We start from the raw sequence: 13,146 nt of genomic DNA on the forward strand, positions 1-13,146 counted from the left end.
TAACTTTTTCCTTATTCTCATATATAAGAACATAAACGATGGAATTTTATTTTGAATAATATATCAAAATCATGAAATTTACTTTATGAAACAAATTTATGTCAGATTTCCAAATTGAGAGTTATGGAACAGATTTAATAGCTGTGCAGATAATCATGCTGTTTATGTAGGAGTTCTTTAATAAATTTGAACCTAGTTATGAATAAAAAGCATTGTTGCTAAAACTGACTAATGAGACACCACTTCCAGTAATGGCTGAGTCAGCTCCCCTTGGACCAACCCACCCAAAGATAGCAAGTGTAAACTCTGGGCAAAATAAAAAGCAACTACCTGAAGGCACTGCAGAGCATTCAGAAGTGGGCAGACACTGGAGAGGAGCCTCAAGCCTTTGGTCCACTGCTTTATCTTTTTCTGTTTGTTTTTTCTTTTTTTGTTTCTCTCTTTTCTTTTTACTGTCTTCCTGTATTAGTTTGTTCTCACACTGCTGATAAAGACATACCTGAGACAGGGCAATTTACAAAAGAACGGTTTATTGTACTTACAGCTCCACGTGGCTGGGGAGGTTTCACAATCATGGTGGAAGGTGAAAGGCACTTGTCACGTGGTGGCAGGCAAGAGAAGAGAGCTTTTGCAGGGAAAACTCCCATTTTTAAAATGATCGAATCTCATGAGACTCATTCATTATCATGAGAACAGTGCAGGAAAGACCTTCCCCCTAATTCAGTCACCTCCCACTGGGTTCTTCCCATGACATGTAAGAATTATGGGAGCTACAATTCAGCATGAGATTTGGGAGGGAACACAGCCAAACCATATCATTCCACCCCTGGTTCCTCCCAAATCTCATGTCTTCACATTTCAAAACCAATCATGCCTTCCCAGCAGTCCCCCAAAGTCTTAACTCATTTCAGCATTAACTCAAAGTCGACAGTCCCAACATCTCATCTAAGACAGAGCAAGTCCTTTCCACCTATGAGCCTGTAAAATCAAAAGCAAATTATTTCCTAGATAAATAAGAGTATAGGCATTGGGTAAATGTAGCCATTCCAAATGGGAGAAACTGGCCAAAACAAAGGGACTGAAGGCCTTATGCAAGTCGGAAATCCAGCCGAAAAGTTAAATCTTTTATATATATATATATATATATATATATATATAATTGCAATTATATATATATATAATTGCACTTTATGTTCTGGAGTACATGTGTAGAACATGCAGGATTGTTGCATCGGTACATACATGACAATGTAGTTTGCTGCCTCCATCTCCCTGTCATCTACATCTGGCATTTCTCCCCATGTTATCCCTCCCTAACCTCCCTAGCCTTCACTGTCTCTCCTGTATTCCCCCACAACAGACCCCAGTGTGTGACACTCCCCTCCCTGTGTCCATGTGTTTTCATTGTTCAACATCCGCCTATGAGTGAGAACTTGCAGTGTTTGATTTTCTGATCTTGTGTCAGTTTGATGATAATGATGGTTTCCAGATTCATCCATGTCCCTACCAAGGACACAAACTCATCCTTTTTTATGGCTGCATAGTATTCCATGGTGTATATGTGCCACATTTTCCTTATCCAGTCTATCGTTGATGGGCATTTGGGTTGATTCCAGGTCTTTGCTATTGTAAACAGTGCTGCAATGAACATATGTGTGCATTTGTCTTTATAATAGAATGATTTATAATCCTTTGGATATATACCCAGTAATGAGATTGCTGGGTGAAATAGAATTTGTATTTCTAGGTCCTTGAGGGGTCGCCATACTGTCTTCCACAATGGTTGAACTAATTTACACTCCCACCAACAGTGTAAAAGTGTTCCTATTTCTCTACATCCTCTCTAGCATCTGTTGTCTCCAGATTTTTTAATGATCACCATTCTAACTGGCATAAGATGGTATCTCAATGTGGTTATGATTTGCATTTCTCTAATGACCAGTGATGATGAGCATTTTTTCATGTTTGTTGGTCTCATATATGTCTTCTTTTGAAAAGTGTCTGTTCATATCCTCGCCCACTTTTGAATGGGTTTTTTTTTTTCTTGTAAATCTGTTTTAGTTCTTTGTAGATTCTGGATATTAGCCCTTTGTCAGATGAGTAGATTGCAAAAATTTTTTCCCATTCTGTTGGTTGCCGGTTCACTCTAATGATTGTTTGTTTTGCTGTGCAGAAGCTCTGGAGTTCAATTAGATCCCATTTGTCTATTTCGGCTTTTGTTGCCAATGCTTTTGGCGTTTTAGTCATGAAGTCCTTGCCTATGCCTATGTCCTGAATGGTATAGCCTAGGTTTTCTTCTGGGGTTTTTTATGGTGTTAGGTCTTATGTTTAAGTCTTTAATCTATCTGGAGTTAATTTTAGTGTAAGGTGTCAGGAAGGGGTCCAGCTTCTGCTTTCTGCACATGGCTAGCCAGTTTTCCCAACATCATTTATTAAACACGGAATCCTTTCCCAATTGCTTGTTTTTGTCAGGTTTGTGAAAGATCAGATGTTTGTAGATGTGTGGTGTTGCCTCTGAGGCCTCTGTTCTGTTCCATTGGTTTTATTCTCTGTTTTGGTACCAGTACCATTCTGTTTTGATTACTGTAGCCTTGTAGTATAGTTTGTAGTCAGGTAGCATGATGCCTCCAGGTTTGTTCTTTTTGCTTAGGATCGTCTTAGCTATGCAGGCTCTCTTTTGGTTCCATATGAAGTTTAAGGTGTTTTTTTCCAGTTCTGTGAAGAGGGTCATAGGTAACTTGATGAGGATAGTGTTGAATCTATAAATTACTTTGGGCAGTATAGCCATTTTCACAATATTGATTCTTCCTAACCATGAGCATGGAATGTTTCTCCATCTGTTTGTGTCCTTTCTTACTTCCTTGAGCAGTGGTTTGTAGTTCTATCTTAAAGCTCCAAAATGATCTCCTTTGATTCCATCTCACATCCAGGTCATACTGATATAAGAGTTGGGTTCTCATGGTCTTGGGCAGCTCAGCCCCTATGGCTTTGCAGGGTATAGCCCCCCTCCTGGCTGCTTTCACAGGCTGGCATTGTCTGCAGCTTTTCCAGGAGCACAGTGCAAGCTGTTGGTGGAGCTACTCTTCTGGGGTCTGGAGGACAGTGGACCTCTTCTCACAGCTCCACTAGGCAGTGCCCCAGTAGGGACTCTGTGTGAGGGCTCCAACCCCACATTTCCCTTTCGTACTGCCCTAGCAGAGGTTCTCCTTGAAAGCCCCACCCCTGCAGCAAACTTATGCCTGGACATTCAGACATTTCATACATCCTCTGAAGTCTAGGCAGAGGTTCCCAAACCTCAGTTCTTGACTTTTGTGCACCCGCAGGCTCAAAACCGTGTGGAAGCTGCCAAAGGCCTGGGGCTTGTACGGTCTGAAGCCAGGGTCTGAGCTGTACCTAAACTGCACACAGCATGGGAACCCTGGGCCTGGCCCACAAAACCACTTTTTCCAACTAGGCCTCCAGGTTCGTGATGGAAGGTGCTGCCGTGAAGACCTCTGACATCCTCTAGAGATATTTTTCCCATTGTCTTGGGGATTAACATTTGGCTCCTCATTACCTATGCAAATTTCTGCAGCTAGCCTCAATTTCTCCTCAGAAAATGTGATTTTCTTTTCTATTGCATTGTCAGGCTGCAAAGTTTCCAAACCTTTATGCTCTGTTTCTCTTATAAAACTGAAATGCTTTTAATAGCACCCAAGTCACCTCTTGAATGCTCTGCTGCTTAGAAATTTCTTCCACCAGATACCCTAAATCATCTCTCTCAAGTTCTAAGTTCCACAAATCTCTACGGCAGGGGTAAAATGCCACCAGTCTCTTTGCTAAAACATAACAAGAGTCACCTCTGCTCCAGTTTCCAACATGTTCCTCATCTTCTTCTGAGACTACCTCAGCCAGGACCTTATTGTTCATATCACTATCAGCATTTTTGTCAAAAAGCCATTCAACAAGTCTCTCGGAGGTTCCAAACTTTCCCACATTTTCCTGTCTTCTTCTAAGCTCTCAAAACTGTTTCACCCTCTTTCTATTACTTAGTTCCAAAGTTCCTTCCACATTTTTGCATATCTTTTCAGCAACACCTTAGTCCTGATACCAATTTACTGTATTAGTTCTTTCGCACACTGCTTATAAAGACATACCTGAGACTGGGCAATTTACAGAAGAAAGAGGTTTATGGGACTTAACAGTTCCACATGGCTATGGAGGCCTCACAATCATGGCAGAAAGTTAAAGACATGTCTCAAATGTTGGCAGACAAAAGAAGAGAGCTTGTGCAGGGAAAACTCCCATTTTTTTTTTTTTTTTGAGACGGAGTTTCGCTTGTTACCCAGGCTGGAGTGCAATGGCGTGATCTTGGCTCATCGCAACCTCCGCCTCCTGGGTTCAGGCAATTCTCCTGCCTCAGCCTCCCGAGTAGCTGGGACTACAGGCACGTGCCACCATGCCCAGCTAATTTTTTGTCTTTTTAGTAGAGATGGGGTTTCACCATGTTGACCAGTATGGTCTCGATCTCTTGACCTCGTGATCCACCTGCCTCGGCCTCCCAAAGTGCTGGGATTACAGGCATGAGCCACCGCGCCTGGCCCCTGAAAACTCCCATTTTTAAAACCATCAGATCTCATGAGACTCATCGACTATCATGAGAGCAGTGTAGGAAAGACCCCCCATGTAATTCAGTCACCTTCCACTGGGTTCCTCTCATGATATGTGAGAATTGTGGAAGTTACAATTCGAGATGAGATTTGGGTGGGGACACAGCAAACCATATCATTTCCTGTGTGTCACTTGAACTTTTATTTTTTTTTTGAGACAAATTTTGCTCTTGTCACCCAGGCTGGAGTGCAGTGGCACAATCTCAGCTCACTGCAACCTCCACCTCCTGCGTCCAAGCAATTCTCCTGCCTCACTCTCTCAAGTAGCTGGGATTACAGGTGCATGCCACCATGTCCAGATAATTTTTTGCATTTTTAGTAGAGACGGGGTTTCACCATGTAGGCCAGGTTGGTCTTGAACTACTGACCTCAGGCGATCCACCTACCTCGGCCTCCCGAAGTGCTGGAATTACAGTCATGAGCCACCATGCCTGGTCCATTTGAACATTTTTTTTAGAACTCCATTCTGAATTATTTGCAGTGTTGATGAGTGTATCTTTTTGGCTAGGTTCCTTAGTGGTTGTTCTAGGTATTAATTTTATACATGCATAACTTACCACAGTCTACTAGTATTAACATTCCAGTTGGAGTAATTTATAAAACCTTACCTTCCTTTAGTTCTTTACCTTTCCTAGTTTATAATATAGTGGTCTTAAATATTTTTTCTACATACTTTGAGAATCTTATCACACAACATCAAATATAATTTGGAAAACCTGAAAGAAAATATATAGTATTTACTTATATTTTTACTATTTCCATTGTTCATTCTTTCTTCCTAATTCTCTAAGACTCTTCTTTTATTGTGTCCTGTTTAGAGAATCTCCTTTAAACATTCTTTTACGGTTGGTTTGCTGGTGACAGATTCTCTTAGACTTTTTCTGAGATTGTCCCTGTTTCCTCTTCATTCCAAAAGGATATTTTCAGTAAATAGAGAATTCTGAATTGACAGTTATTTTTGTTTGACACTTGAAAAATATTGTGTCATTTCCTTCTGTCCTCCATGGCGTCTAATGAGAAATTCACCATCATTCAAATTTTTTTTTCCTGTTGGTTAACCTAAATGTTGTTTTTCTCTTACTGTTTTCAAGGTATTTTCATTGTGTTCGGTTTTCAGAAGTTTATGGTGTATATGGCATAAATTTTTCTGGTTTACTCTCCTTGGGGTTTGCTCAGCTTCTTCAATCTGTAGGTTTGTGTCTTTTGCCAAATTTGGGGATTTTTTTTTTCAGCCATTATTTTCTCAAATACCTTTGCCACTCCAATTATTTCTTCCATTGTCTTTTCCCTCTATCTAGTAGTATTGTGGTTGTTATTACCAATACTCCACCTTCCTCTCTCAACCCCAGTTCAGAACCAGATCTTGCAGTAGAGTTTAGAGTTCTTGATCTAAAATGATGTCAGATATGTCACTGATTAAAAGGCCGACTTGTTGACATGGTTCTGATCCTGGTGTCATGGCTATGTCTTTGTCTTCCTACTTGCTTAGGCTCACTACTTTTTATGAGAAGGAGGGGCAACCTTTTGTTGTTGTTGTTGTTTAAACCTTACTGGCTTCCAGCGGTAAGGCAATCTATTTCTCTATCATGGGATGAGTACCTTCAGCCTCTGTAACATACAAATCCAGCCCTTGACACCACATGTTCCTTCTGGACTCAGAGCCCAGGAAACCTCTGGTTTTAGTCTCACCTTACTATTCTGTCTTCTATTTCTGCTCCATTGACATATTCATCTTACTTTTGGGTACTGCTCTGTCTTTTTAACTATCACTGCTTCATCACTTTATGTCTGGAGCAAAATGGCTGAGTTGAAGCATAAATTGGTTGAGAAGTTCTTGTGCATTCTTTAAAAATAAAAAATGGAGGCCGGGCGCGGTGGCTCAAGCCTGTAATCCCAGCACTTTGGGAGGCCGAGGCGGGTGGATCACGAGGTCAAGAGATCGAGACCATCTTGGTCAACATGGTGAAACCCCGTCTCAACTAATACAAAAAATTAGCTGGGCACGGTGGCGCGTGCCTGTAATCCCAGCTACTCAGGAGGCTGAGGCAGGAGAATTGCCTGAACCCAGGAGGCGGAGATTGCGGTGAGCCGAGATCGCGCCATTGCGCTCCAGCCTGGGTATCAAGAGCGAAACTCCGTCTCAAAAAAAAATAAAAAATAAAAAATAAAAAATAAAAAATAAAAAATGGAGATAAGGTTTCACTATGCTGCCCAAGCTGGTCTCAAACTCCTGAGTTCAAGCAATCCCCCTGCCTTAGCCTCCTGATTAGTTAGACTACAGGCATGAGCCACTGCATCCAGCCCCTCTTGCATTCTTAATGCAGTTTGCTGAATGAAATCTCTAAATTATTTTGACTCTTCAATTTCTTCATTCTTTGCATCTGGTTTTGCACAGAAAGCAGTGTGATTCTAAGCCAGTTATTCACCCTCTGTGGCTGCAGTTTTCTGAAATGCCTAGTGAGATGGTTGAACTAAGTTCTTTTTAGTTCTTAGAGTCTGTATGTCAAGAAAGATACAGAATTATCAAGCAGAAGAAGTTATTCTTGATTCCAAATTTCAAAATCCGGATTCTCCAAATTGAAAAGATAAAAGCAGAGATAGTATAGAATTTCAGTTTTGATGATAGCAAAGGACTTGTTGGCCATTAGAAGTAGGAAACATTTCTTGAAAAATGAAGAACCTCCTTAGAATAAATAAAATACAGTCTTACAGGAATCACAAGGTAGTAATTACAAGGAGTTTATACTCCAGTATTCCAGGTGGTAAATATACATAATTTCAGGAAAAGTTTAACCAAATATATATTAGTAATTGAAGGAAGTGGATTTTGCTGATGTGGAAAACAATCTAGCTACCCATAAAATACTCCTATATGCCTATTACTAGGGATGTGGAATACAGTGAGTTGAATTTGACCTAATATAACACGTTTGGGATGATTTTAAATTATTATTTTAAAGATTTGTTTTAGAGGTGTTATACTAAAATATTTTCATCTAAAATAAAAATTACATATTATCCATTCCTCTGGAAGATGTCAATTTTGGTCATAACATTATAGAATTTGAATTCTTCGTTCCATAAAGTTTTTGCTCCCTTTGTGTTTCATTGTTTTATGTAAATTGTAGGATGAACTTCTTGCATAGAGCATTTTATAAGAGATTGAATTTAAAAAAGAATATAATTTATGGGCCTAGAGATCTAGAGGAAAAAAAATAACTGTGTCTGAGCTGTTAGCATTGTCTGACTTAGTGACAGAGTAATGGACTGCATATGTAATGCTTGTATGGGTCACATCTTTTTATTTTTTATTTTTTATTTCTTGAGACTGATTCTTGCTTTGTCACCTAGTCTGGAATGCAGTGTTGTGATACCAGCTCACTGCAACCTCCGCCTCCCAGGTTCCAGTGATTCTCCTGCCTCACCCTCTCGAATAGCTGGAATTACAGGTGCATATCCACCACACCCAGCTAATTTTTGTATTTTTAGTAGAGATACGGTTTTGCCATGTTGGCCATGCTGGTCTCAAACTCCCAACTTCAAGTGATTCGCCTGCCTCAGCCTGTCAAAGTGCTGGGATTACAGGCGTGAGCTATTGTGCTAAACCGGGTCATATCTTTTAAAGGCCATTTTTTTTTTTTTTGCTGGGTGCAATGGCTCATGCTTGTAATCCCAGCACTTTGAAAGGCCAAGGTGGGCAGGTCACCTGAGGTCAGGAATTCGAGACCAGCCTGGCCAACATGGTGAAACCCTGTCTTTTCTAAAAATACAAAAATTAGCTGGGTGTGGTGGCGGGTGCCTGTAATCCCAGCTACTTGGGAGGCTGAGGCAGGAGAATCACTTGAACCTGGGAGGCAGAGATTGCAGTGAGCTGAGGTTGTGCTACTGCACTCCAGCCTGGGCAACAGAGTGAGACTCTTAACTCAAAAAAACACATTTGAAAAGGCCATTTTTACCTAAAATTTTAGTTGCTTTCTTGGTAAACCTATCTCAGATATTAAGGAATTCACTTAATACAATTTGTTACTAGCATAAGGGTCCAACTCTGAATTCATTATGTCATACCTGATATAAAAAGAAAAACATTACAGAATTGCATGAAGTAAAACATGAAAGTACTCTTTTCCCCATCTTCCTCACTCAGTATAGCCACTGTTAAGTCTTTGGGACATGAAAGTGGTGATGTTTCAAAGAGCTTTTTACATAATTTCAAAAGGTAAAATCTCATTTCAGGTTCTGAGCAACATTCATACAGTCAGAGCCACATGGCAATCTAAAAAGCCCAAAACATGGACCTTTTCTTCCCAGGTAAGTAATCTGCTGAATGAGTGGAATGAGTGAATTTCTTTTACCTATTAAATGTCAAGCAATTAATTTCTAATATAAGACTGTCAAAGTTGAACTTATTTATATTTATATAAATAGCACAGAGTATGTGGGGACAGATATAAATCTTTAGATTCTTTGGTGTTATTTGAGGACATTGATAAAAATTACTCATGTCTCTGACTCACTAGTGTTATAATTCCTGTGAATCATCCCATTCAGTGAATTTCAGGGTTCATTTTTAGAAAATTCTTATTTGATAAAAATGAAAACATAAAGATTACATTTAGGAAGTGAGGTGTTTTTCAAAGATGAAATCTTCCAACTATGCTAATAAAAGCTGCACTTTCTTCAGATGAAGTCAGGAGTGACGCCTAGGGGACTGCTACATTACACCCATGTACTATCAAGAGCGTTTTGAGAGTTCAAACCACTGAGTCAGCATTGCATAGATGCTAGAGAGGACAAAGATGTCTTCATATTGTTTTTATAATATCAATTGTCTATATTTTATTTCATGTTACTTTCATCTGCCTCCAAGGTCTCATTACTTTAGTATTTACTTCCCTCCCACAGCTAACTCCCTTATATAACTGCATCCTGAAAACCCTTAATTACCCTTCCTCTTACTGCATCAGAAGATCTTAAGGCAAGATGGAGGTTCAATGAGAGGGCTCAGGCTGTGGACGAAGCCAGCCACCTCAATCGTGTGCTGTGTCTGTCCACAGTTGTCGAAAGTACACCTCCTAAAATTCCAGCTTGATCTTCTTAGCAGCCTTCCTCCAGTGAGAGGCACAACTTCTCTTGGCACAGTACTTCACAGTTCTGTTACTGCAACTCTGTGTATGTGAAGTGTTTAGGGTAGAATTTTTTAATGTTTTTCCTGGGGTAGAAAGATAAGCTTTTGGGGGTATGTGTTATTCTGCTGAATGAAAGTAGACATCTGTTACATGTAAGCATTTTTTCCCAGGCATGTGGAAACTTTTTCATGCCAGTGGAGTTCCTATTCCAGCAAAGTTAGTAGGGGAAAATACATACATAAAGAATAACAATATTGTCGGAACCCTAATTGTGTGCTAGGCCCTGTGCCAGGCTCTTATGTACGTTATCTTACTTAATCAGAGTAGCCCTGTGGGGCGAGTACTGTTGTTAACTACCCCTCAGGCAGATTGTAATGGTTTTGGCAAGTGCTTTGGAAGCACATAGGTAGGTAAAGTTAATTCTAGTCATTTGGCTCAGGGAAGGTTTTATAAAAGAGAAACTAGACCTTTCTGAAGGACGGGTAAATTTTACAGGCAAGAAAGGAGGGGTATGGTTGTCTAAGGAGAGGGAATTGAATGAGCAAAAGAAGATAAATGAAAATTCACAAGGCACACATCAGGAAAGTTGAGCAAATATGTATATTAAGTCTTTAATTTTTGTTCTGTTTACAAAGAACAGTGGTTAATTTAAATATCTTATAATGTATATAAACTATTATTTGTAACACCTCTGGAGACCTAGGTACAGTACTTGTTTCATGTTAGCCTCTACGCAAAGAATAAGTGAAGGTAAAGGTATTTTCCCTTTAAAAGAGAAATTAAATTTTTAAAATTTGTAGTCATTGGCATAGATTAATTCAATCCATCTGCTTTGTGTTTTTCTTAAAAGGCCTTTATTATAATGCAAATGCATAAACTATTTACTAACAAATAGGGCTGAAACCCTGTTCTTGTGATAAAGAAATACCTGAGATGGTATCCGTTCTTGCAATAAAGAAATACCTGAGACCGGTTAATTTATAAAGAAAAGAAGTTGAATTGGCTCATGGTTCTGCAGACTGTACAGGAAACATGGCACAGGCATCTGATCAGTTTCTAGGAAGGCCTCAGGAGACTTCTAATCGTGGCAGAAGGTGAAGAGGGAGCAGGCATCTCACATGGCAGAGCAGGAGCAAGAAGGAGGAAGGAGGTGCCACACACTTATTTTTTTTTTTGAAACAGAGTCTTACTCTGTTGCCCAGGCTGGAGTGCAGTGGCATGATATCAGCTCACTGCGACCTCCACCTCCTGAGTTCAAGCGATTCTCCTGCCTCAGCCTCCCGAGTAGCTGGGATTACAGGCACCCACCATCATGCCCTGCTAATTTTTTTATTTTTAGTAGAGATGGGGTTTCGCCATGTTGTCCAGGCTGGTCTCGAACTCCTGACCTCAAGTGATCCACCCGCCTTGGCCTCCCAAAGTGCTGGGATTACAAGTGTGAGCCACCGTGCCCGGCCACATTTTTGAAAAAAACTGATCTCCTGAGAACAAACTCACTATGGTGAGGACAGCACCAAACTATGAGGGATCTGCCCCCATGACCCAGACACCTCCCACCAGGCCTCAACTTCAACACTGGGGATTATAATTCAACATGAAATTTGATGGGGACATTTATTCAAATCATATGAAACCCCCTTCCTGTTTTTTATTTTTATCAATAACTTTAATTTCTTTATTGTTTCAGGTTACTCGCATCTTGTCGTGTTTGCTTGATGGTGATTGCTTTATCAGGTCCAATTCTGTGTCTCCAGATCTTGGAATATTATTTGAACTTGGAATTTCTTATATTAGCAATGTATGTCCATTAAAAGATAAGGCTTTCTAATGTATCAGTTAAAAGAGAAGGTTAAAAAATATGTCTATTGACAAGTAAATTCTTGAGGTCTTTGTATGTAATAGAATTATAATCCCTTGAGGAATGAGAATGCCAGTGATTCTAATTTTGTGTGTGCTGATTTTTTTCATAGCATTTAAAATAAAAGAATATTTATTCACATTTATAGCTTCAGTGAACTCCAGTGATTTTGAAGAATAAAAATTCAAAAAGGATGGGACTTTGCAGAAAGTGATAAAAGATGCTTACTGGCATCCCAGCATCATGGTTCACCTCTGGCCTCCAGGGGAAAAATACACATAGCCTTGTAACTGAGGGTTCTAATTAAGGTACTTGGCAGAGTAGCGATTTTTATAAAGCAAGCACCAGAAATTTCAGTTAACTTATGTCATAGAAACGAATGAACCAGTGGGTTGGGCTCTGTGCTACTAATTAAATGTTTCCACATACTAATAATAGCTTGAGAGGTGTAGTATATATACTTGACCTCATGGTAACCCAGAGAGCCTGCCAGAGATGTTACATTAATGGTATTACACTGTCCATTCACTTGTTTAAAGCAAATTCATCCATACATGTTGTGGAGGGGGTTGGACTGGGGAAAGGAGCAGGACCCCAAGCAAGCCTTGGGGGTCTCTAGCAATTGACATGGGGGTAAAATTCTAAGCAGAAAGCCCCATGAATGATTAATATCTGCATTATATCTGTCAGTGAAATTAAGGTTCATAATCCTATGTAGTACTGATGTGATTTGATATCACTCCACAAAATGCTTACATCGGTCAAGAGACAATGGCAACAGTTGCCACATCATTGGTTTAAGGGATTTTTGAGAACAATTTTGAGAAAATATGATTGCCTCTTGATATACTACCTTTAATATCTGACCTGCAGGCAAAATGGAACTCTACTATGTTTCATTTTACTTTCTTGTGAAGAACTTTTTAGTTCTAAAGGCGAATACTAATTTTGTTCCTTTAAAAGTACTTGGTATGTGCTTATAAATTTGACTAGTTGAGACATTAAGTTTCATATACTTGTCTTATTTCCTAGTCAACTGGTGAAAGAGGAGAGTTAAGTTGTGGCTGGGTATTTCTTAAACTTTTTGATGCCAGCGGAGTTCCTATTCCAGCAAAGTAAGTTGGCTATATATTCCTAACGAATGCATACTTCTGTAGAAATTCATTTTTTAGACTCTAGTTACCTCGTTTGTTTTGTGAGCATGCACATAACTTTTGGAAGGGCTTTTTATGTTGATTTTAGTGTTGTTTAGCATGCACATTCTCATCCTAATGAGGAAAAAATGACCCCTAGAGAAGAGGTATTTTAAAAGATGTTTGTACTAGCTGTCTGCTGAGAATATTCTTTCAGTAATTTCCTATGGTTTTAACACATTTCACCATGCTGAAAACAGAGTCTAGTTGTCTTCAAAGAGTGAGAAAGCTAAGTCCAGAGTCCTGAGGTCCTCTGTGAGTCTCTACCCTCCTTCTGTAGGTGGGACATTGAAATCATAGTGGCAACCATGGAAAATGAT

The 13,146-nt window shown here is 39.7% G+C and overlaps 1 protein-coding gene across 1 annotated transcript in view; it reads left to right on the top strand.

Moving 5' to 3' along the window:
• The window catches only part of LOC105712056 (nephrocystin-1), a 73,452-nt gene that overhangs the window by 39,117 nt on the left and 21,189 nt on the right, over positions 1-13,146 (top strand). Inside the window, 3 exon segments of the mRNA XM_064371680.1 lie at positions 8,883-8,957; positions 11,463-11,573; positions 12,666-12,748. Coding sequence (XP_064227750.1) covers positions 8,883-8,957; positions 11,463-11,573; positions 12,666-12,748 — 269 coding nt within the window.

Source organism: Aotus nancymaae, unplaced genomic scaffold, assembly GCF_030222135.1.
Source record: "Aotus nancymaae isolate 86718 unplaced genomic scaffold, 86718_ANA_hifiasm-v0.15.2.pri h1tg000155l, whole genome shotgun sequence".
NCBI classification, from domain to species: Eukaryota; Metazoa; Chordata; class Mammalia; order Primates; family Aotidae; genus Aotus; species Aotus nancymaae.